The following is a 24,839-nucleotide window of genomic DNA, read 5'->3' on the forward strand; positions in this document are numbered from 1 at the left end:
TCACACACTGTCTTTTGTATTTCATGGCCTTTTGGGCTCACTGTCAATATTTTTCTCCCCATTTCCAAGTAGGTATGTCATGCATGTAATTGACTACTAAGGACAGTAACGATTCCAAAAGTGGCTTCAGACTGAAAACTTATCTCTCAATAAATGTGTAAGGGCATGTTCCTGTTTAAAGTCAGCAGAACATAAAGCTCTACCAACATACCCATGGAGTACAGAAGCATCAAGCCCAACAGTAACTGGGGCAGTTTGGCTGGTAGCTTTCAAGCACATCCCATGAGCAACCACTGGTTATCGGGGTGGAGGTCAAGCTATGATTCTGAAATGGTCAGACTGAATTTGAGCATCCAGGGAAGTGTTAGCACAAGGGAATATTGGATACCTCCTCAAGCAAGCCTGTAAAAAGCTTTTTCAAGCGCAATTGTTACACTCGTTCCATTGGGATCTTGGCCTCAGATGACACCAGACTTTTGTTTGTGCTTCCTTTAACAGATTAAGATGGCTGCCATACAGAAATCTGTCACATTGAATAATGTGTATAAACTGCAAACTATTTTAAACTCCCTCCCCACACTTAAACTGGTTGTAATAAAATATTTTATTCCTTGAGTAGTTCTGACACATATATTATCCCAAGAGAGTCATTTAGCTCCTTATTTGCCACATCCTTAAAACTATTCTGTTCAGGAAGGCATTTAATTTGGCCAGCTAACACTTTCTTATGTTTTTATTGTTTCAGATGCCATCTGTGTACTTTTGGATCACCTACAGTTGACCCTCTGTATCCATAGATTCTGCATCCATAGAATCCACAGCTTAGTAGATCCACAATGGACAGAGCTACCTTTCCAATTAACGTTCCTTCATTTTTATTAAGAACTACATGTATTGCTATGACTGTTTTAACATGTTATGTACGTAGGAGTGACTCACTGAAAAGCAGTATAGAAATGTACTTGCTATTGCTATTGCTAAACAGCTTTTTCTATACAGAAAGTAATATTTCTGTGCAGAAAGAAACAAGCAACCTCTACAACACTTGCCCTGACCAATTTTTGGAAGATAGTGGACAAAGTTCAATTTTAATCAATGAATCCACCGAAATCAATAGGACTTGCATAAATAATGAGTCCCATTAATTTAAATACATATTGGGATTAAAACTTGATTTACACCATAAGAAATAGCTTGTTCCACATTTCGGGATTTAAAAAAAGAAAAGAAAACCTAGGTGGGAGCTTTAAAATAGCTTTTAAAAAGGAATTATGGGGGGGGGTACCTTGTTTCTTGGAACGTATTATATTCTTGGTGATATTCACTATAGAATCAAGAGATGCCATATATGCAGGGATATCATGAAAATATTGAAGCTGTGGCACATTTTCTTGCAACCTTGTTTAAAGAAAAAGAAAAATAGTAAGTATTTTTTCCTTGCAAATTAATGTGCAATGATGCAGCTTACTTTGAAGAAAGTCTTACCAGATAATTTGCTGTTGGAGTTTTTTGGGATCCCCAATAAACGTTTTCTGGAGTTCTTCAGACATCCTTCTGCGGTTAACGGAACTGGTCACAACACGATTGCTTAGTTCTACACTGCGAAGAAGCTTCTTGTGGAACTCACTTTGATCACACAGCTCTTCAAAACTAACGTCAGGCAGTTGGCAAGTTTGCTGCAATGACCTGATGCTCTCATAGTCGCAAAGGAGTGAGGTCAAGTTTTGGAGGCGATTTAACTTTAAACACAATCAAGAGAGGCACAAAACAGTTATTCGTACATGTATGATAGAAAAGTGATGAAGGAAACCTAAACAACTAGTTATGGCTGGTGAATCCCATGTCAGTGGGACAGTGAACCCATTCCAGGTTTTCACCAGCCTTAAATGAGCTATTTACTAAGGGATTGAGTAACCTGGACCTCATTTAAAGCCTTGATTAAAACCTAGATTTCTTGCCTCATAGACATGGGAGCCACCAGTCATCACAGTAGCTAACATCAGAGGCAGGTTTTTTAGTGACATGAGGGTGGCCCTACAAGCTATATGCACGTGTATGTAACAAAGATACAAGAATTGCTTTAGTCTGATGATTTGGATCAGAGAAGCTAAGGGGTTGGAGCCATACTTGAGTCTTTTTCACCTGTCACTTCTCCAGATTGCTCCTGCCAAAACAGAAGCAATTTCTTCCTTGTAATCACCTGAAGAGGCAAATTGGGACAGAAGATTTAAATCAGAGAAGCAGCCAGGGACAGGGCAGTGGTTAAGCTGAATATGCTCACTTCTGTGCTCCATTTCTCCCACACAAGATATTTTCCCTCAAAAACCATCTGTTTGATCTTTGGTAGATACATTTGTACATAATGTGCACTTAGGCCTTGATAATGGTTGCTCTAAGCATGTGTATTCATATTAAATCAATCAGTACTGTAAAGCTACTTACTTTTAGCATCAAGATTTCTGGAACTGATGAATATTTCTTGTAAGTATCATGGGGAGTCAAAAGAACCCTTTGTAACTGTGCTATCTCTAGTGGAAGAGTCAAAGTTTCTGGAAGAATACCAAATAATAAATTACACACTTCCCTCCTTTTCCACAGATTCTTTATCCACAGATTCAACCATCCACAAATACACACACACACACACACCCAAAAAGCAAACCTTGACTTTGCCCTTTTATATAAGGGACACCATTTTACTATCCCACTGTTTATAATGGAACTTGAGCACCCACTGTTTTTGGTATCCTTGGGGGGTCCTGGAGCCAAACCCCAGCGGATATCAAGGGCCCAATGTATTCACTTTTTAGTCTACTTAAATTAAAAGATGCTTTGAAAATAGTACAACTTTAAAAACATAATTAAAAGTAACACATGAGTATAACCAGTTAAAAATATAAAAAACATTAAAAACATACAAAAGCAAACACCCCAGTTACGACCTATAAGATCCCTTAAGTGGCTACCAATAAAACTTAGTTATGTTTTCATATTTCCCCCCTTTACAGGTGGAAATGAAGGTGAGGCTGATAGTGAGTTTTAAAGCAGCTGGAAGCGAAAGAGTTAAACACAGTTAGAACCACTTCTTTTGGTAAAAGCAAAACCTGAAGATATATATACAAATGAACTTGTTACACTAATTTGGACAGCCAGTTAACTTCAAAAAATAGATGCCAAAATGAAATCTGCAGGCAAACCACACCATATGTTCTGGAAATCCAAGTGCCCTATTTTCACGAGTAAGACGTGGTTTTGTAGCACTGAGAGAAATGCAAACTCTGCATGCTCAGAGGCTATTTCTTCATTAGCAGTCTTTCCCTAGTTTTTAGTGTAAGCCCTTAGATAGGAAAAAAAAGTTTAGCTGTTTATTTTGGATTTATTTATTTATATATTTATTTGCCCTGGAGACTTTCCAAAGTCAAAAAGTAAAATCTGAGTTTTTGAAATGAACAGATAGCTAGTTCTAGGACACAAATTGGCAGGAAAACCTTTTGATGCACCATTAGCTTAATCCAGTGTGGCATGTCTCAGGATGCAGTACATGTATCCGAAATGCCAGCAAACAATTTTTTATTATTTAGAAGGAAGAATCTTTACTTTCTGTTAAATTCAATAGAGTTTAAACTAGCGGAATTTACCTAAGGTTCTGTAGTATGTTTTATTCAAAATAATAATAATTAAACACAAAAAATACAGTCACTATATATTTTATGCAGAAATTACACCTGTTATACTATTGAACTAGTTTTGTGTACGTGTTTGACGTGGTATAAGCAAATGTCATGCACATCTGTCAGGAACTCATTTTCTAACCACAGCAGCAGGGGGAGCATGGGAAGGATTTGTATGGACCATAGGTTCTTAGCTATACTTGAGGAACATACTTCTGCCAGTGAATATACTTTTCAGTTGCCAAATGAAGTATTCAGCTGCCCACGGGGAAAGTTTCAGGAAAAGCAAAAAAGTATGCCATTCACAAAAGGTACATTACCTGTCCATTCATTCTCGAGCCTTTCAGTGACATTCATTATACAAATCAAATATGATCTGAAGCCATTGTCAGGTGACATCTGTATAAACGCATTTTCAAATTCTGAAAACAGGAACCTGAGAGAAATCAACATGCAAGGGGTCAGCTTCTTGAGTGTGATGCAGCAAGCATGACAAAATGAATGTTCATTGATTTAACATGAGGGTGAGATAGAAATATTTTAATAAATGAATACATGTACCAATACATTTAGTTTTCAATGGAAGTCCTAAATTCAAAGAAAAGTCTGCAGCCATTAGATTGGAACTGGTGAAGCTAAACACTTATACGGAAAGGCCCCAAAGCTCATGCCCCCCCCCCCCCCAGTCCTGGAATCATCCTGTCCAGATGATGCTGGCCATTAGGCCCAGACAGTGATCAGCCAGTCTCCAGTGGCCCTGGGTTGATCCCAGCCCAAAGGAGTCTTTATACAGTCTAAAAAGACCTGCTGTTTGCTGTGGAGTTTCCTGGAAACCCCACAGCAACAGCCAGCAGACTATACGGTGCCATGTGCCTCTTATCCACTGCTGCCTGTGACATGGGTATAGCCAGGTGCCATGATTCTGGGCACAACAAGTTCCTTCAGTGGACACAATGGCAGTGGCAGGTAAGGAGCATGCAGCTGTGGCAGATCGACAGCATGGCGGCAGGTGGGTAAGTGAGCCCATAGTTACACCAGCCCAGGGACTGACCCAGGTGAAAAACCCATACTATCCTGCCCTTTTGGTTAGGCTTTAAATCACCTTAAATCTAAAGGTGTGCATGCCTGGAAAAAGAAACTGGTTTCCTCTACTTATTTTTTCCAGAATGCTTTAAAAAAAAAAAAGGAGGAGGAGGAGATGGAGGAGGAGGAAGAAGAAAGAAAGAAAGAAAAGAAAAGAAAATAATGGATGATAGAAAATTTTCTTTTAGAAGGATGAATGTTTCAGGCAAGGTGATAATACATTAAGGGGCTCTACAGACTGGCACTTTGTGCCAGCCTGTAGGTGGAACCACGGCGCAGCATCCGCATGCTGGATGCCATGACTCTGCCCCATCCCATCATGTCACAATGCCGCATGCCCTTCTAGATGATGGAGCACCAAAAGGGCATCACAAAGCCACACTGCCATGGCTATGACGCCCTTTAGAGGGCTCAAAAAGGAGCTGGGTTTTCTGGCTCCTTTTTGTGCTCTCTAGGTGCCAGATGGGTGCGGTTGCTGCAGCACCAATCCGGCCAGTAAAGGGGCGGCTGGATGCCACCAATCTGTCCATCCCCATACTCCCCTAAAAAGGATGTTGAAAAACTATGGAAGAGTTTTGTGTAAGACAATGTTCAGTATCTAATCCTTCCAATTCCTTTTGCTGGTTCCCCTTTCTCAGCTCTTTTATTCGAACAAGTGCTTTATGTAAGGGAGCAAGCTTGTTTTCTGCTGCTCCAGAAAACAGGACCCGGAACAATGGATGCAAGCTGCAGGAAAAGAGATTCCACCTGAACATTAGGAGGAACTTCCTGACAGTAAGGGCTGTTCGACAGTGGAATGCACTCCCTCGGAGGGTGATAGAGTCTCCTTCCTTGGAGGTCTTTAAACAGAGGCTGGATGGCCATCTGTCAGGGATGCTTTGATTTGGATTTCCTGCATGGCAGGGGGTTGGACTGGATGGCCCTAGTGGTCTCTTCCAACTCTATGATTCTATGATTCTATGATTCTATGATTCTATGTATGCTTGGCATTGTGGAGAACTGGAGGAGACAAAGCTGTTTAGTCTTTACTGTCAGCTCTGGTGCTATAGCACATTACAAATCCTAGAATTTGCATATATATATTTTTACTAGTGTTGGTGGGGTTTTTTTTTGGGGGGGGGGTTCTTACTATTTTTAAAATAAATTGAGAAAACTAAAAGGCTTTTTATAGTTCAGGACATTGTAGCTCCATTTGTAACAAATGAATGAATGAATGAAAAAAATTAGAAAAAGATTCAGTTTACAATTATTGTCTGAATAAACTGTAATTTGAATATACCAGGTATGATAACTTTATGCAAGCAAAACTACGTGTAATAAATTTGATGCTCCTAATGTAATAAAGTGACTTTCAATCTGTAAAGAGTGCTAATATTAATTTTTTTAAAAAATCCTTTTTTTCCTGGGGAAAGAAACCTAGAAAAAAATATCCCCCTGATGAGTTTACAATTTCCAGAAATTTTACATCTCTGCTTAAAATAGGTAGTTTACCTGAACTTTGCATCAGATTAACCAAGTTTTTGACAGCAATCCTAATTCCTAAATCTCAGCTGCACTCACTGCAGTAAAAACATGCAAAAGCCTGGTCAGCTACTGTAGAATAAACTAGATTGATTGATTATTGCAGTTTAAAAAATATGAATTTAGAGCATCGGGAACTACAGCCATAATTAAACAGATTTCCCAATATGGCGCATCATTTATAACATTCCTAAGCGTTCTTTGTAACTGCCATACTGAGACTCATACACATTGCAGAAATAACTCAGTTTGACACCACTTTAACTGTCATGGCTCAATACCATAGAATTCTGGGATTTGTAATTTTGTGAACTGTTTAGTCTTCACTGTCGGCTCTGGTTCCATAACAAATTACAAATCCTAGAATTTGCATATTTTTTAGTCTTTCTTAGGATAATTATGCAACTGATGACTCACTGTGCAACTAAATCATTTGGAGGTGATATTTGTCTCTCTTGATTCCAAAGCAGCATCTTGCTCAAAACGGTTTCCACAGTGCGGGCAACAGGAAATGTAATATTATCAAAGCCATATCCCAGGCTGCTTCTGTTTGAAAGAAAATTCGGATCCAGATCTTTTTTTAGCTCCTTCAGCAAATCCAAAAACATGCCTTTTTTAACCATATAAACACTGGTGGCAAGTATTTCTGGAACTGACATGTTGTGACCCAGAGCCGTTCCCACTAGTTTCAAAGCAAGTTGTGTGTACTCCTTTTCTATTAGGCTCCATTGAGACACCAGGCTCCAGACTTGTGAAAAATTATTCCATCCAGTTTCATTCACAGGAGCATTTAGAAGAAGGTTATCCTGCAATTGCCTGAAGAGCCCTAACAATTTTCTCCAGTCTTCCAAGTTGCCAGTCAAATTTTGCAAACTAAATTCAGCTTCGTTGATTAAAAAAGGAGGGACAATATTTAAAGGGTTCGAACTAAGTACGCTATCAATAGCACCAAGGACTGGGATTGGGCAAGTTGCATTACTTGGAGGCAGCTGTTTAGAGATTGCTGTTAGAGTTTCATAACTCTTCTGTATCCAAGGATGTTTAAAATGGAAGAGAATGTCCATTTGGGAAAGAAAGTCAGAGGAAAACTGTAGTGATTTGATGATGCATAACAATGAACTTGAAAAACGTTCACTGTTGTTTCTGTAAAGACTTGCTAATTCCAGAGACATTGTTTGGTTTTCAAAATCCATGGAAGTAAACAGTAGTTCACAGTGGCTTTGTTTCAAGGACTCCTGGATGGTGGCATTTTTAAACAACCTCTGAAGTATTATGTCAATTACCTCTTGGGCACTGCAATTCTGTGGCCTTCCATCTCTGTGACTCCTGATATTTAAGAAAGGAATCAGTGATAAGTGCAAGATATCTGCTATATTTCCTTCCGCTGAAGTACTGTGTCCTAACAAAGATTCAAACTCCTTTTGAAACAAAACCTGTGAAAAACCATACAGCTTAGCCATTTTGCCTTTAACGGTTTCTTCACCCGATCTTCTATCAGAAAGTATTACTGCCCCTTGTCTCAATATGTCATTAATTCTCCAGATGGTTTTATTGCTATTGTTAGATAAGGAAAAGATTGCTTCAAATTGGCTGGTGCTAAACTGGTGTTCAAAGTTTTCCTGACTTAACAGACTTCTAATGACAGTGTTAATGGTATCTGAGATATCGCTTTGGGAGGATTCATGCTCTTGGAGTGCATGAGATAAAAGTCTAGTAAGTCTCTCCAGTTCTAGACTGAAGGGAAAATGAGAATCATTATCCTGAAGAGATAAATATTTGTGCAGTGTATTTAAAACACTTGTGTACATATCTAGGCTTCTGCGATTTGCCTTAAAAAATCTTAGCTGTTCATGAATGGCAGTTGATACATTCCCCCATGGCTTGTTCATAGTATTTTGGATTGTTTTTATTATTTTTGAAACATGCGTGATCAAGGGATAGCATTCAGTCATGTTCTTATATGTTTCACTATAGCAGTTATTCCAAAGTACTGAGAGCTGTTCCAAAATGTCTTTGGTGGTTGTAGATTTCAGCAGAAGTCTATAAAATGGGGCCTTCTGTGTTGCATTCAAATCCCACTGCATGCTCTCAGGTAAGAGTGGCGTTGAAAGAGACATCACTTTATGGACTGTTTCCCATAGTGTTGCCAAGTTAAAATTGGTCTTATTCAAAAACAACTTCTTCCATACCATCTCTCTTAGGTTCAATGCCTGTTTGGTTTCCTCCCAATGAGGATTCGTGTAGAAAAGACTTTGAGCAAGAACATCCATGGGTGGGGAAAAGGTATTAAAAAGGTTTTTGAAATAAGTTTGGTATTCCACGTCAGATGTTGTGTTGAAGGATGCTGTGAACAAACCAAGTACCTCTTCCAAATTGGAAGGTTTCATCCCCCAACTTAAAGTTTCAATGAACTCGTAGTTTTCCGTTTTATTGGGAGCTAATCCTGCGACAACAAGAATTAAGGCTTTTCTGGTTTTTTCTAGTAACTGAATGTACTGCTTTGCATTTGTCACATTTTGACTAGACCTCAACATAACTGCAACTTCACTGAAAACCTTGGAGAAATTCTCCCATTTTGAATCCTTAGCAGCTTTTTTGCTCACTTCTAGCATCTTTGATACAATGGCATTCTTATGAGGTTCACTGTACAGTGAAATCAAAGATGCAAGTGCACGATTCCAGACTGATGGACTGCCAGATACATTTGGTACATAAGCCTCTGATTCATTCAGCATAAAATGACTCAAAATGTGTAAAGCAGAAGATTCATTCCTAACATCCATACTGCCAAACAATGGTACTTGGCAGGTCTCATTACTTTGGGAGAGATCATTAGAAATGGCCATTAGGCTTTTATGCATCTTTTGTATCCAGGGATTCTTGTAGTTATGGAAACTGTTCAGTTTGGAGAGAAATCCTGATGAAAGTTGTAACGATTTGATGAGACACTGAAATTCATTTGAAAAGTATTTCCTTTTGTTTTTAAGAAGCGTCTCAGAAGCTAGCCTAGCTTTTACATTTCTTAGTGCAAGCTGAAACAATTCAGCAAATGTATGATGGTGGGTGGCTTGGATTTTGAAGTCCGTGGAAGTAAAAAGGAAATGGCAGTGGCTTCTTCTTAAGGCCTCATTTAGTGTAGCATTATTCAACAACACTTCAACTGTGATAAAATGGAGGTCTTTCACAGTGCAGTTTGGCAGCTTTTCATTAGCCTGAATGTCTTCACTGAGAAAAGGGCTCAGTGTTAAATACAAAAGGTCCAACACTTTGGCTTCTGTTGAAGAATTCTGCCGTACTGGGGCCCTATACAACTCCGGCAAAAGCAATATCTGTGAATACTGGAAGAGGCCATCTATTTTTTTAATACCAGATGCTTCTGTCAACCTGGGGTCAGAAAGTATATCTACTCCTTCCTTGAATATGTGAAACAAACTTTGCGCAGTTTCATTATCAACTTGCATTAATGGACTAACAGTAACGAATTCATTAATGTACTTTTCCTCCAAGTCGTTTAACACATGTAGAGTTTTCAGGATGGCATCTAAAGCCATGGTGACATTGGGTCCTCTGCTTTCAACACCATTCGCTTCCAGTAAGCGGCTTACATATTTAGTCAGCTGCTCAAGTTCCTTTTTCAAAGGTCGGTCTGAGCGATTGTGGGGGATATGTAGACTGTTGTGCAAAATATCTAAAACCTGTCCATAAACAATGATGTCTGTATCATTCCATTTTGCAGACCTCAGTTTTTCACTAATATGCCAATACGTATTGAATTCATTCCACAGAGGTTCACGAAGGAAATTTTGTATTTCCTCCATCATGCCAGTCAAGGTGGAGATCAGTAAGTAAGTACGACTTGTCTTAACATTTGCGATGATATTAAAGATGTTTTGGACTGTCAGGAGTTTTTCGGGAAAGTTCTCAATAGTTGTAGGTCTAAGCAGTGAATTTGCAAACAAAGATGGCACTTCTTCAACAGAAGTTAAGTATCTTTCAAGCTTTTCAGATGTGTAAGGAAATTTGTGGGAAATTAACATTTTAATGTTTTCCCATGCATTTGTTTCCTTAAAGTTAGTCTTATTTGAAAAAGCTAGATCCCAAATGCTTTTGAAAAAGTTGTAGATTTTTTGAGTTTCTTTTAAATAGGTCCTTTTGTTAAATAACGGCAACACTTTGAAGCCATTCTGAAGCTGAAGATGAGTCAAGTTGTGGAGTTCACTGATTTCATCCTTATTTAATAGCTCTCTCGATGTATTATTTCTGTCACCTTCCATTTGCCACTGCAGGATTTCAGCCAATCTCAATATCGTGTTGTTCTCATGTCTTTTGAAGAGCTCCAAGTTTTTCAGATCAGCAGTACTAACTTTCCCTTGCAGATCTTTGAGAAGTTGCCGAAACTTCTTCATCTCTTTTGAGAGCTCTTTTGAGAGATGACCTGCTTCACCAACCAAGTCTTCACCCATAAAATCAGCAGAGAATATTTTTCTAAAATGAAAAATGTAGAAATACAATTCAATGGAAATTAAAAAGAGCAATTTCTAGAAGAATAGTCATGTTAATCTATGCAGCAAAAACAACTACCTTGTGACATTTTAAATTTTAACAAAGTTATTGTAGTATAAGGCAGGAATGGGGAAGCTGGCATCCTTATTTTTATATTCCTTCAAATGTTTCTGAACTTTAGCTCACATTGATCAGTGATTATTTAATCAGTTAGAGTCCAACATCTGGAGGACCACAGATTCCCCACCTGTGGCATAATGTGTAATGGACTGGAGTTGTTTTGCTTTGAAAACAATAACACCACTGTTTGTTCTGATAAAAGAAAGGCTATTTAGACTGAAGAGTACACAAGAGTACTTCCTAGGCTGACTTAATCCCATCCAAAAATATCTTCTACTGTATCTAGTGTTCACAAAATATTTGCCTATCAAATTTTGGCTTCTCATTAGTAATGGCTCACCTCTGTACATAACTCCATGTCCTCACAGATGCAAACTTTGCCCAGAATTAAACTGGCTCTAAACCACACTGTAGAAACAATCCAATTTGAGACCACTTTAACTGCCCTGAGTCAGTGAGAGGCAATCCTAGGAATTGCAGTGTAGAGCTCTGGGACAGAGAAGGCTAAATGTCTCACAAAACTACAGTTCCCAGAACTGAGCCTAACATTGAGCCAGGCAGTTAAAGTGGTCTCAAACTGGATTACTTCTGCAGTGTGTTTTGGACCTTTTTCTAGATATTACATTGAATGCAATGTATTAAGAGCCTCACTCCACTATTAAATTGTGATGTAGTGTATAATGAACTATCAGCCAATCAGGTTTTGTTATTAAGTCCAAACCTTTACACACATGGTGGTTAGTTTTAACTATTGTAAAGATTGGTGGGGGAGAGCCAAATTTAAACCATGGTTTCTGAGCCTAGTTTATTTTCCTAAATCATAGTGAAGATTAACCCCCCGTTTCAGATTTACAAATAACAACAAACCACAGATAGTTGAAAATGGAAATAACTGTTTCTCATCACATCATAGCTAGCAATGAATGGGTCTACAGCTCATGCATGCACTATTAAACCACAATGTTATGTATAAGCTGAAGAGTGCATTATCCTAAGGGAAAATGTGATAAACACTTATCTGGGAGTAAGCACTATTGAGCACTATGGGTCTTACTATTGATGAAATTGTACTGTTAGTGTTGTATCAAAGTTGTACAAACACCAGCTCTAAAGCATGGATGCTTCACTTAATATCACAATATGCCACTGGTTTTCAGACCTGCTTGCCCAAACAGTAGAAAGGGTACTGGATGATCTGGTAAAAATAATACAATTTTTGCTAACTTTCCCTCTTATCACCCCTTCCCTCCATTTCATAATAGATTTCCACATTAGAAGAAACCCCAATTTTCACCATATAAAGCAGAACTACTCAAAACCATCGTCTGTGAGCCACTGGCTGCTGGTCCGTGGCATGTTTCCAGAAAAGAAAGAAACAGTTGTAGCCAAAGGCCATAAATATGGTGCTGGTTCCTGAAACACTGTGGGAAAACTTCTACTGGTCTCCCACATCAGATAGCTTAAGAAATACTGCTTTAAAGAAACTAAACTCTGATTGTGATCTTACCTTAAAATGTCTTTTGTATCAGTAAATGAGGTCCAATTATTTCTCCAATAAAGGGAAAATTCACAAATATCATTCATTACTGAGTTGTTCTTATCTGGAAAAATAAACAAGATAAAGAAAAAAAAGTGAACTACTGCCTCCTTAATTGTGATGATAGACACTGATAGGCACACCAACCAATTTCACAATGATATCTTCCCAAGGTTCAGAATTTCACTTCTCTACCAATGTGTTTGCATGAAAAATACATCTCTGCCACTTTGTCTTCAGCTCAGTTGGTTAGCACATCTTTTCAGTGCTTTCTAAAATTATAGTTTCATTGTTGCTTTGTTTTTGTTTTCTGTATGTTAACTAGATGGTATGGAAATGTAACACTTTTATTAATGACTAATATATATATACAGATATCTGCCAGAGACTTTAGAGAACTGCTACAGACAGTACTGAGCTAAATCAACCAATGGTCTGACTCAATATATAGCAACTGACACTGTATAAAAAGTTTAAAGCCTTTTCACATGACACAGTTATAGCACTATGATTCCACTTTGACTGCCATAGCTGCATCCTATGGAATCCTCTTGGGATCAGCAGTTTGATTAGCTCTCTGGCCCTTCCCTAAACTACCAATCCCAGGATTCCATAGGATAATGTGATGGCAATAAAAGTGGAATCATAGTGCTATTATTGTTTAGTATGAAGTCATTCTCTTACCATCAGAAGAAGGCACTGTCAAACACCCTTCTGAACAAATCTTGCCAAGAAATCCCTGTGATGGGCTTGCCTTAGGGTCAGCATGGGTTAGAAATTACTTGATGGCACATAACAACAACACCCACAATGACAAGGCCCTAAAACAACAATCCAATATGTCCACCGTGAAATGATTCCCACTGAGTTCCATGAAGCTTACTGTACTTTTAGAGAAGTCTATATTAGATTGTAGCCTATGGCTCTGCACTAGTCCCTTCGTAAATGAAATATTTATAATGGCCTCATACAGACAGGCCAAAATAAAGCTGCTTTGGGTCACTTTGGAAGTATGCTGTGTAAATGATGCATGCATCCTACGAGTCCATAAGCTGTGCCAAAGTTGCATGTCAGTCCTTACAACTGGATCGTGGCTTTGGCGCAGCTTCCAGACTCTTAGGACACATGCATCATTTAAACAGCCTACCTCCAAAGTGACCCAAAGCAGCTTTATTTTGGCCTGTCTGTATGGGGCCAATATTAACCTAATACATGCTTCCATTACTCCTCAGTCCTAATAGTGGTCTTGCCTTGAGTGCCTCAAAATCCCCTAACTGTGAAAAAGGGCGCAGACAGAATAGGATTCACTAAAACAACATACTGTATTGATACGAAGTCATATAATGAACAAGCTCTTTTTCAAGCTAATAGTAAAATCTGATACTAATTTTTAAAACTGAAAATGCCCAAATACATGTAACTGGTATTGATACTAGTTCCAGGGGAAAGAAAATATGGTATGTTGTTGGGGCCAAAGGCTTGCCATTTGTATGCTTAATAGTTCAAACAAACATGTCTCTGTTCCCTTTACAAACAGAGGCCATGCAACAATGACCATCTGTATAAATATATTGTACTATGAATGAGTTTATAATAAGTGTTGTTATTCAGCCATGTGCTGGATGCAGGATGGGTTTGTGTGTGTCTATGCTTTGGGACAATTGTGTTTGTGTTCATTTGCACACTTAAGGGGAAATTACCCATTTCAAACATAATGAGGAACTACGCTTTTAACTTTTGGGAATTAACGGGCCCAAAACAGTGAATTGCAGGAAATGGAAGTGGGGAATATATTCACATTTTAGCAAATTACAGTTCTTTAAGCCAGGAATATTTCATGCAAAGTGCCCCATTGACTGAATTACACCATAATATCACAAGATTGCAGCTGTTATCACTACATGTTCCACACCTCTATATATACAAACAAATAGATAGTTAGCTCTTAAATAAATAGGGAAGAACTATTACAAAATGGAAGAAGAATATCGCGTATCATGCAACCTTTTACTCTTTGCCCACGAAATGATAAAGAGATAGACAAACTGCATAGCCTCACCTTGCTCTGAACAGTTCAGGGCATGGAGCAGACTGCCAAGCTTGTTCTGACCACTCTCCATCATCAGCGGAGAATCACTTGCCTTTTCTGTAACAAACCTTTAAAAGGGGACATGGTTTTCTAAGCAAGTTAATATGACTAGAAGGTTGTTGTCAACACATAAACATACACACACACACACATACACACACACTTGGCAAAATATATTACTTAATCATGCTGCCCTCACCCAAACATGAGCATCATCTCCCTCACATATCCTTTTTGTCATCTCTATCTGCACTCATAAACTGCAGGGGGATAACCTTCATATAACTGAAAAAGAGCAAGTGAGTGACCCATCTTTTTTCCATATGACATCATACTATATCAATCCCTCTTTTGTTCAGATCCCGGCTTGGTTCCTGGGATGGGCAATTGTCCGGAATAGAGGCTATATTGACAATAATTTAAAAGTTTGCCCCCAAATGCACCCACATTTCCTAGTGGTGTGGGGGGCATTTCTGCCAGGACAGATCTTTTTTATCACAACAAGTGACCTAGAACACATTTTCTTTTACACGAATGGCCCTGGGAGGGCAAGTGGCCAATAGGCAGCAATTTGTCCACCCCATTATATGGCAACGAAGAGAATGTGATGCCCATCACACATATTCTTGAGATCAACAGCAGTGGTGATAGCAGCCACTGAGGAAGTTCCTCTGTACTGCCTTCATTGTGTCTCTTTCATTGGCCCCTTCTTCCTTTGTCTTCCTCCCCATGGAAATGCATGGTTGATGCAGTACTAAATTACTAGAAACATAATAGATTATGAGATTATTAACCTCTCGGCTTTTACTCAGTGCTCTAGATTTAGTTTAGTTGCAAAGATTTAGTTTAATAATGTTATGCAATAAAACCTTTACAGGGAGTCTATTTGCCAGTATGACGTGGTTCACTGTTTCTTCCCAATGCTAGTACTCCCTGACAGTGTTCACTGCCCATTTGGGAACTGTGCATGAAGTCAAAATACTGAACCACTAAAACAGCATGCTTTCATTTTAGAGCACTTCCCTTTATAATAGTCAGAGCTGCCCAACATCATTCTCAACAAGCTACCAGGTGCAATGATAATGACTACAGTGTATGGCTTGCTTTCTCTTTTACCTGCTTGTGTTCTGAAGCGCAGCCACCATATCCTTCACATTGATGACACCTTGGGTGACATCTGGGACCAAGAGAAGTGAGCTCCATAGAGAGGTTTCATTCTGCACTTGGGAGATGAGCGATAGGAATGAAACTGTTTCTTTGACAAAAGCTAGCTGGTACTGTGAATTGTGCTGTAACTAAAAAGGACAAGGAAAGAAGGAAACATTAAAAAGAACATTAGAGAGCGAGAGAGGAAGGGAGAGAGGGAGAAAATAGAAGCACATTTAGAAATCTCTCTTAATACAACAGTCCACCCTCCTTATCGGTGGACTTGCCATCTGCAGATTTAATCATCCGCTGATGGCAAGCCCCCATTTTGCTTAATAGCGGTGTGTGCACATGGTTGTGTTAGTGGGCACATGGGCGCTGCACCACCATTCATTTTAATGGGAGCATGCATGGATTTTGGTATCTGGGGGGGGGGGGGCAGAACAGATTCCCCTGTGGATACGAGGTCCGACTGTATATCAAACTGCCAAAAGTTATGAAAGATGCATGTAATGAAAGAGTGATTTATCAAGAATGACAATATCATTCTACAAAAAGTTTCCGTCTTGCTTTTTAGTTGCTTTTAAATTCCTATTCTTATAAGGAATTGACGTTCCTTATATGTAGAATTTCCCTCTTACATGCTGACTCTCCATTCCTTTGTGTAACCCTTACACATGCGGCCCCCAAAGCTCTTTTCCCACCCATCCCAAACGGTCCAATGCCCCCTCAAAATTAGAAGATATGAAATTTCTTGGCGGTACTGTTGGCCATTTTGTCATGTCAACTCTTTTCAGGCCCCCTGCCAACCAAGAAATGATTGCTTTTCATGCTCCCCTCACTTCATATTTTCAAGAAAGGGCAATAGAGTCTGAATGAAGACCTAAAAATGGTGAGAATAGCCCAAATGCCCCAAATTATAGCACTCTTTCTGAAGTGTGTGTGTAGCCCTACAAAGTTCTGCTGAAGAGGGTGAAATGAAGCTCCCCCCCTTAACCTGACTCACGTAACAGAAATCCTTGTTCTATGTCAGTGATGGCGAACCTATGGCATGCGTGGCAGAGGTGGCACTCAGAACCCTCTCTGTGGGCACATGTGCCATCGTCCCAGCACAGATTTTGCCAGAGTTTGTTACTAGAAAGCCAGAGGGACATGGTACTTTGCAATAAATAAGTGGGTTTTGGGTTGCAGTTTGGGCACTCGGCCTCGAAAAGGTTCACCATCACTGTTCTATATGAACAATAAAATAAGACTAAATATATTTAACTCCATGGAATACATAATTTCCCCTTCCACTGCCATGGATGCCAAATTTTACAGTGCAATTTATCCTCACATATTACCCCTATACCAATGGTTCAAGAGTTGTGTGTGCAAGAGTTGCTCAAGAGGGACATGAGATTTGGAGGTCTGATCTCTCCCCTTCTTTTGAACTATGTTTCTTCCTTATAAAATGTTAAAATTTGAATATACATGAATGTGCAAATAAAAGTAAGGATAATAAATAAAGGATTTTCATTCTTATACTATGTCAAGTGGGGGGGGGGCATGATGTCCATATAAAGATGTGAATGGCAGTCCTAAGGGCAATACAGTGGGCCCACCATATCAGCGATATGCAAATACATTTCTATACTGCTTATCAGTGCACTTAAGCACTCCCTAAGCGGTTTACAATGTGTAATCTAATTGCTCCCAACAATCTGGGTACTCATTTTAGCGAGCTATGGAAGGATGCAAGGTTGAGCAGACCCTGGAGATTGAACTCACAACCTTGTGGCTGTGAATGGCTGCCAATACCTGCATTTAACCTCTGCACCACCAGGGTTCCTACAGATCGCCCTGCCTCCTATTAACCAATGGTGGCATTTGTCCATGAGTATGTACACACACACATTGCTGCCTATTGACTAATATAGGTTTGAGCTCCCACTTTTTTTTCCCATCTGCAAGGGAGCCTGGAACAGAATCAGCACAAATGGAAAAGGCTCACTCTATCTAGCGGAGCTCAACATATTGCCCTATTCTCCCTCAGCTTTGATTTCCCCCACAAACTATTTTTATTCAGATTATTTTTGTTTGCCTTACAGTTTCCATATGATATGAAATCATGCATCTTTCAACTAGTGATCTCTCACCTCTGAAAGTGGATTTAAAGTTGGATAATCTGTTTTGCAACATTTCTCTCACCTTCATTTCCCCATGTGTTTTTCCCTCTCTTTGCTGGTACTGGTATGGATAGGATTTATATGTAAGAAATCTAAAAAGTCACTTTTTTAAAGAAAGAAAGAAGAGAAACAGAAACAGAAATAGAAAGAGGAAGTTCTCCCTTGGATCTCAAACAGCCCAGAGAGCAAAAATATAGCAACATTGCCCCTCCTTCATTGTGGGAAGGATTAGAGGGCATTCTATATTTTAAAAAGTATTTCTTTCCCAAAATTGGGTCTTAGAGGTCGCAAACAATTTGAGGGTGGGGGAGAGCCGTGATAAACAGTGGTCTTATAAAATAAAAATTAAAATGGGATACAAGAGCAGGAAGCGGCCACAGTTTGAAAATTAAATCAAATGATTCACAGTCCTCTAATGATTTGTGGAAACAAATAGAACAGGCTCCACTCAGCTTGACTAATGATGAACTCATCATACACACATGTGACTTCCCTATGTGGAAATGGTCTCTTTATAGAAAGTTACCACATGTGCACCAGCCCTTGGAGCAAGGATATTATCAATGGAAAAGAAGGCTTCTGTCCTCTGAAATTCAGTGTCCATGGAATCAGCTATCTGCACATAAGTTTTTATCCTCATGTTTAGAAAGCTAGCTAAGAGAGGGCTGGTAAAGGCAGCATGGAAAGTCGATGAAGCTCAATGAAAACTGTGCATGGGGGAACATATTTACACATCTGTGAACTAATAGTTCGGGAACAATAGTCTAAGGGTTGTCTAGATAGTCTAGGGGTTATCCTTTAGGGAAGGCCATTTTGTGACTAACTGCTTACCATGCAAACCATTTTGTGCATGGGCAGTTCTTAAGGTTGACTGGTGAAACTTTCCTCTCTCTACCTGTCTTAACACAACTGGGTTTACACACCCACACCTATTGTCCACATGACAAGTTTAGTCCTAAGACTTCTAGCTGAACAAATGGTGCAAAGCTTTTCTGTCATCCACCTTGGCTATTAAGAAATTGGCCTTTCCTGTTTTGTAGCAGCCAGAGATAAATAACACTCTTTCATCCTTGCTATGCTTTTCAGATTAGGCTATAGGAGTTCATGGAGCACAAAGAACAGCAAGATCTTTTGGAAGAGTGTTGCCAGCTGCAGGAGCATTGTGACTGAATGGTGACAATGTAAAGTCAGTTCAATAGATAATTGCAGAGAAGAAACCTAAGCAGCTTGATGAGGGTCATTGCTTAGCAACCTTCTTCTCCACTACAAAAAGAAATGAAGAGGGGGGAAAAGAGTGCTGCATACTCACTTTAGGAATTTGATTTCTGAATTCCTGAAAAAATGCTTCCACAAGAGATATGTTCTTGAAGCAAAATGTCTTGTAGATATTTCTTCCAAAGACGTCCCAAAGAACACTCTGAGAAGGTGCAGTTGTTGTCATAACTTCACAGATATCAGCCTTAAGGTTTGCTACAAATGATTTCCGCCTCTGCATCTGTTAACATAGAATTCAGCAGAAAATGTGTTTGAGCAAGACTTGAACATGGTTTGAAAAGTCAAATTAGTGTGTGTGTGTTTTTAACTCAAATATTTTGAACAACAAATTGGGTTATAATCCTTGGTGTCAAATAGTGATGGGGATTATACAACCCTAGAGATGTTGTTGAATGGCAACTCCCTGCATTCATCACCATTGGCTCTGTTGGATAGGGCTAGGAGCTGCAATACAATAACATCTACAGAATCTCATGATCCCCCAACATAGTACAAATAATTTGAAAATGTTAGCCCCACCACCATCACCAGGACTCTGAACATCAGTACTGGGAAGAAATCTGGAATGGAACTGCCCAGCTACAATCAACCATACTGTTAGAGCCTATGTGATAGACTCTTCCTCTTACATTGCCTAACTAGGTCATATGGTAACAATTTTTGCCCCACCCAATCTAAAAAAAGACATTGGCACTGGCTTCTAAAATGTGAAAGGAGCAAACCCTGGGAATTATCTAATGAAATCCACAGAAGAAACAGGTGACACATCTCAAGCAGCTCCAAAGATGGTTGCTTATTGATGGAAAAGCCCAACACATTTTGGTCTATGCGCACTCTTCTTCAAGTGGCTACACCTTCAGGTGGCTACTTAGACTCCAACCTCCAAGATTTCTGAAACAGGAAGTCTTGAACCATTTACTAGACACCTTGACATATGTCTTTTGTTTCTTCTGTGGATATCCCTGAACCTGTGTACAAGAGACTTTTTTTTTCATAAACAGCATCAGTCTCTCTTTTACAGGGATGTAATTCTTTTGCTAATTTGCTTTTTGAATGAAGTAGTTAGTAATTTTAGCAAGTTTCTTCCAGCTCTGTGAAAGTTTGAAAACTGCAGTTTCCGAAGCCTATTCAAAATTCAAGATGTATTCTGTACAAAATTTGTACATGGTGTTTTTGCAGAGAAAATAGCATTTTCTGCAAAGAAAATATTTCTGTGCAGTAATAATTTTTTGCTGCACAGAAAATGCTTTCTATACAAAACAACCACCCTCAAATTTTGTGCAGAAAAAAACTCTTTGCATAGGTCATCAGGATATCAAGGGATTTGAGTAACATGTATTTCAACCATTTTTAATTTTTTTTTCAAATATTCTTTCCATCTTTTATTTCCACTATTTTACTTCTGTTTCCCTTGCCAATGAGGTGTTGTGTGAGGTGTGCACATGCTGTATCCCATAAGAAGCCCAGAGCCTTTTCAGGATGGTCAACATCTTCATTACAAAACGATATTATCAAACTTAAACAAAAACAATTAGGCCATAATTGTTTCATGCTCCAACTATTCTTTAAAGGACTAACATAATATAATTTGTGTTTGATGATCAATGGAATCAAGGCTAGTGTGACACAGTTATGCTCTGCTGTATCTGTGCAACACAACATAAACACCTACTCATAATCTAATCACATTACCTTTGGATATACACTCGTCCCTCCACATTCACTAGGGTTAATGTGAATGTGGAAAAACCACAAATAACAAAAACACAGTTTTTACAGTACTTTAGAGAACACCTATCTAGGAATCTCTAGGTCCTCCAGTGCATCTCTGTGGTCATCATCTGCCAGACATTGACCACAGAATTGCACTGGAGGAGCTACAAATGCCTAGAGAGGAACAAATTAATAAAATCCTTGAATAATCAAATCCGCAAAAATCAAATCCGCAAATGTGGAGGGACAAGCGTACTTCCATTGCTGAAATGTTTTTGTACAAGAATTCTGTGGAAGAATCAGGAATAAGATGTGCCAATTATTTGTGCAAGAAGTCAACACTTTGCTCAAACCAGGAGCTGCACTATTTTTGTGAAATAAAAACACAGACTAACATTAGAATGCAATGTGGTATTTTAAAAATGATCTCATTAAAGAGAGTAGATACCGAATTACCTCTCCGAGACTCAGAATCTTGTTGAGGAAGTGAATTCTGGCTGCTGCTGATGTATTTTCCACTTGGCCTTCCAAATCAAAAGTTGAATTAATTAACTCTGCAGTGATTAATAAACAAAATGAAACATGCAAATGTTTTCATATGCTGAAATATGTTTATTCTGTCACCTTATGTAAGCTCGTGACTCTTCTTCTGTAGGCTAAACAATGCCTCCCGTCAGCATGGATGTAGCAGTTGGTGAGGCAGTTTATTGGATGAAACCCGCAGGGGCTGGTTGCTGTCATGTCAGTGGGGCAGTGAATCCACTCCAGGGACTTTCAAAAAGCTAGTCAACATGTTCAGCACCTTAGATAGCTTTTTTAAAGTTTACCCAAAACCTTGAAATGGATTCACCATTCATCTGGCTATGCAAGCAGACATTTGTTAATGAGAGACACCCCTGCCGGTGTTAGACACATACATCCAGTCAGCAACTGCACACTTGCAGTTTGTTAATGTGAAACACTGCCCTTATTCCACTGTTGCCTCCCTGTATTATCAAAGTAGTATTTCTGCATGCAAAGACTTATTGTGTCTAAGTGGAGGAGAAGGAATGTGGGCAGAATATATGAGAGTTTTGACAGAGTCTAATCTCCACACAAAGGATCCTTTTAATGGCAAGGAGGACCAAATCCACTTAAAATGATATAGGGAAAATTTAACTAGGAAAATGTCGGATCAGTTTTTTTGTTGCAGAAGGGATTCAAAGATTTAACCTTGTATCCTGCTTTTCCTCTTCTCTCAGTTTAAACCACAAGTCCCCATTCAGATCTGAATGACTCTCTATTTGTTTTCTGATATTTGTGTCTGAGGCCTTATGTTGCAGACTAAAACCACCAAAAGTCATACCTGTAGGACAATTTTTGCACATTTGCCAGCAACAATCTGTTGGGCTGTTGCTGGACAGGTTATCTATTCTTGCGTTTATATTTTCTCTGTTCACTTAAGAAGGCACAGTTATGGTTCAGCTTTATTCCTGAACTGGCAAATCATGGTTTGAAAGAGGTTCACCAGACACGTTTAGTTCTGAACTATGGTTTAGCATAATGTCTTGATAAACCACAGTTACACAGTCAGCTCTGACTTCAAAGGCCACAGGATCATGAAGGAATAAATTTATAAAACTGAAGAACAAGAACATAGGGAATAGCATGCTTCTTTTAAGTTTGGAAGATCAAAACATGTGGAGTCAAAGGCTTTCATGGCCAGCATCCATAGTTTTTTGTGGTTTTTTGGGCTATGAGGCCATGTTCTGGAAGAGTTTATTCCTGATGTTTTGGCAGCAGCTGTGGCTGGCATCTTCAGAGAATGCTGCCATGAAAGAGAGTGGGGTATATATAATATTGCAGGCTGTTTTGGTGCTGTTTCCAGGGCATGCTTTTCAAAACTTTCCATGTAAAAGTTGCTATCATGGGGCTCAGAAGGCTTCCCATGGCTACCCCGTCTCTCTTCCCGTAGAATCTATTGTCTCATTGGAAGTAGCTTTTGGTGAGGCAATTTTTGAACAGGGCTGTGATGTCTTCAGGGAAAAAATTGTTGTATGAGTGCCATGGTGTCCATAAGGGGAACTTTGGTGAACAAGGAGACCACATCAAAGCTGATTAGTATGTCTCTGGGTTTGAGTTCAAGGTTGTTGATTTTTTTTCTATTAAATGAGCTGAGTCCTTAATGTAGTGGGGGGTTGCCCTATATGGATTTGTAATTATGTAGCCAGAAACTTGGCCAAGTCATATGTGAAGGACAGGACAATACAAAGATTAACTCAACCAATACTATATATACCCCCCTCACTCCCATGCCAACATTCTCTGAAGATGCCAGCCCCAGCTGCTGGCAAAACATCAGGAATAAACTTTTCCAAAACATGGCCACAGACGATGAAAAGCCTACAAAAAAACTACTGATTGTGGTTTGTTGTCCTGTCTGTAAGGGAAAATGAATGGCTGGTCTGTACAGTTCTAAGGTGACAGTTCCCATGGGACTTCAGTGCAGAAAGGAGCAGAGTGCTTTGGAGACAATAGTTTAAAGATCCTCCAGAGCTTCTGGAGCTAGCCAGAGAAAGGTGGCATGAATCACTCTTACATCAGAGCCATTCTAAGAGCTATTACAGGCCTTTAAAACAGTATCTGCCACACAACCCTGCAGAACAATTACAGAGGAGATGTTGTATTCCTAAATATAGTTACAGATACTAGAGAGTCAAGTCCAACTTCCTATTGCATTTATGCAATTAAATAAACTTATTCTGTACATTATGTTATTACTAATCTAATTACTCCATAATAGTAGATGAGGAAGAGAGGGATAGCATGTTTGTGTAAGAGATAGTTATTCATCATAAAATAATACTATATCGTCATCAACATCAACAACATTATCATTCACAACTGTTTTATAAGCAAATACTTATCATTTTTAAAAGAACAAATTCCAGATGCAGAAGTGACATGGTCCATCAAAATCTGAATTCCAAACTGATATAAATTTCATTGAGTGACTGGTCCAATTATCAAAACATTTAAACCCTCTCAAAATACTGTTTGCATTCTAACGTTATTGGAGAAATGGACCCATAGTGAAAACAAATACGATAAAATAACTTGTTTATTTTTTAAGAAAGTTTTTTTAAACAAAAATAGGAAAAGGTTTAAAAGCTCCCACTGACAAAAACAATGTGCTTGAAACACATTTGGTACACATTTTCAGGATGTCTTTCTTCTTGTTTTTGTGAAAATCATTTAACAGGCTTTAAAACAGTAGTCTTTGGGTTCAGTTGATCCAGGCCATATCTTTAATCCCAAGCAGAAAAATGGCACCCATTTTAAATTTTATACTGTATCAATTTGTCTCCCTTTTCCTCTTTTGGGCTATCTCATTCTTCTCTTTCTCCTGCTCTTAATTTTTCTGTCAGATTAAGTCAAACAGAAAGAGCTAAAGAGATAACATTGCAGTTGCAGCAACCTATCTTAGGTCAGGACATGATCCACTTGTGGGTCTTGGAAACATTATTTTTCCCTGTAGGCATTATGAACATTTTCTGTATTTGCATATCCAGAAGCAACTCACAGTCCTCTCTGTTGAAATTAAATGCATAGCTGGTTCCTTAGAGATTTCAAAGAGTCACATCTAAATTTCTCTAACCCCTATTGCTTTTATATTTCCACTACGTTCTTAACACCTCTCCCCAGCTTACTGGGCTAATTTGGTCTTCAAAACAGCAAAGACTCAGGTTAAAATTAGCAAAGGGTTTGTTCCTTAACCCTTTATTCATAGAGCCTCCAACTCTGCCTCAACCTGTAGCTAACATTACTAACTTCGTCGCCACCACCTCTACGCCTCCAACACAAACCGTTGGAAGGTATTATGAGAAACTACTGTATATACTCACGCTTAAATCTAGAAACCTGGGTTGACATATCCATGGGTCAGTGCAAATACTTGTACTTTATCTCTTATCAAAAAAAGCGAGAAAATAACGAAAAAAAGAATCAACTCCTTCTCTGAGTTGAGTGGCAAA

At 38.9% G+C, this 24,839-nt stretch overlaps 1 protein-coding gene across 1 annotated transcript in view; it reads right to left on the reverse strand.

Annotated features, from left to right (window-relative positions):
- Nucleotides 1-24,839, reverse strand: part of ABCA12 (ATP binding cassette subfamily A member 12) — a 144,452-nt gene that overhangs the window by 92,340 nt on the left and 27,273 nt on the right. Inside the window, 10 exon segments of the mRNA XM_042457768.1 lie at nucleotides 1,286-1,398; nucleotides 1,486-1,739; nucleotides 2,443-2,549; nucleotides 3,992-4,107; nucleotides 6,693-10,760; nucleotides 12,406-12,499; nucleotides 14,495-14,592; nucleotides 15,641-15,819; nucleotides 19,148-19,333; nucleotides 21,283-21,380. Coding sequence (XP_042313702.1) covers nucleotides 1,286-1,398; nucleotides 1,486-1,739; nucleotides 2,443-2,549; nucleotides 3,992-4,107; nucleotides 6,693-10,760; nucleotides 12,406-12,499; nucleotides 14,495-14,592; nucleotides 15,641-15,819; nucleotides 19,148-19,333; nucleotides 21,283-21,380 — 5,313 coding nt within the window.

The sequence above is a fragment of the Sceloporus undulatus genome, chromosome 1, assembly GCF_019175285.1.
Source record: "Sceloporus undulatus isolate JIND9_A2432 ecotype Alabama chromosome 1, SceUnd_v1.1, whole genome shotgun sequence".
In the NCBI taxonomy this organism is placed as follows: domain Eukaryota; kingdom Metazoa; phylum Chordata; class Lepidosauria; order Squamata; family Phrynosomatidae; genus Sceloporus; species Sceloporus undulatus.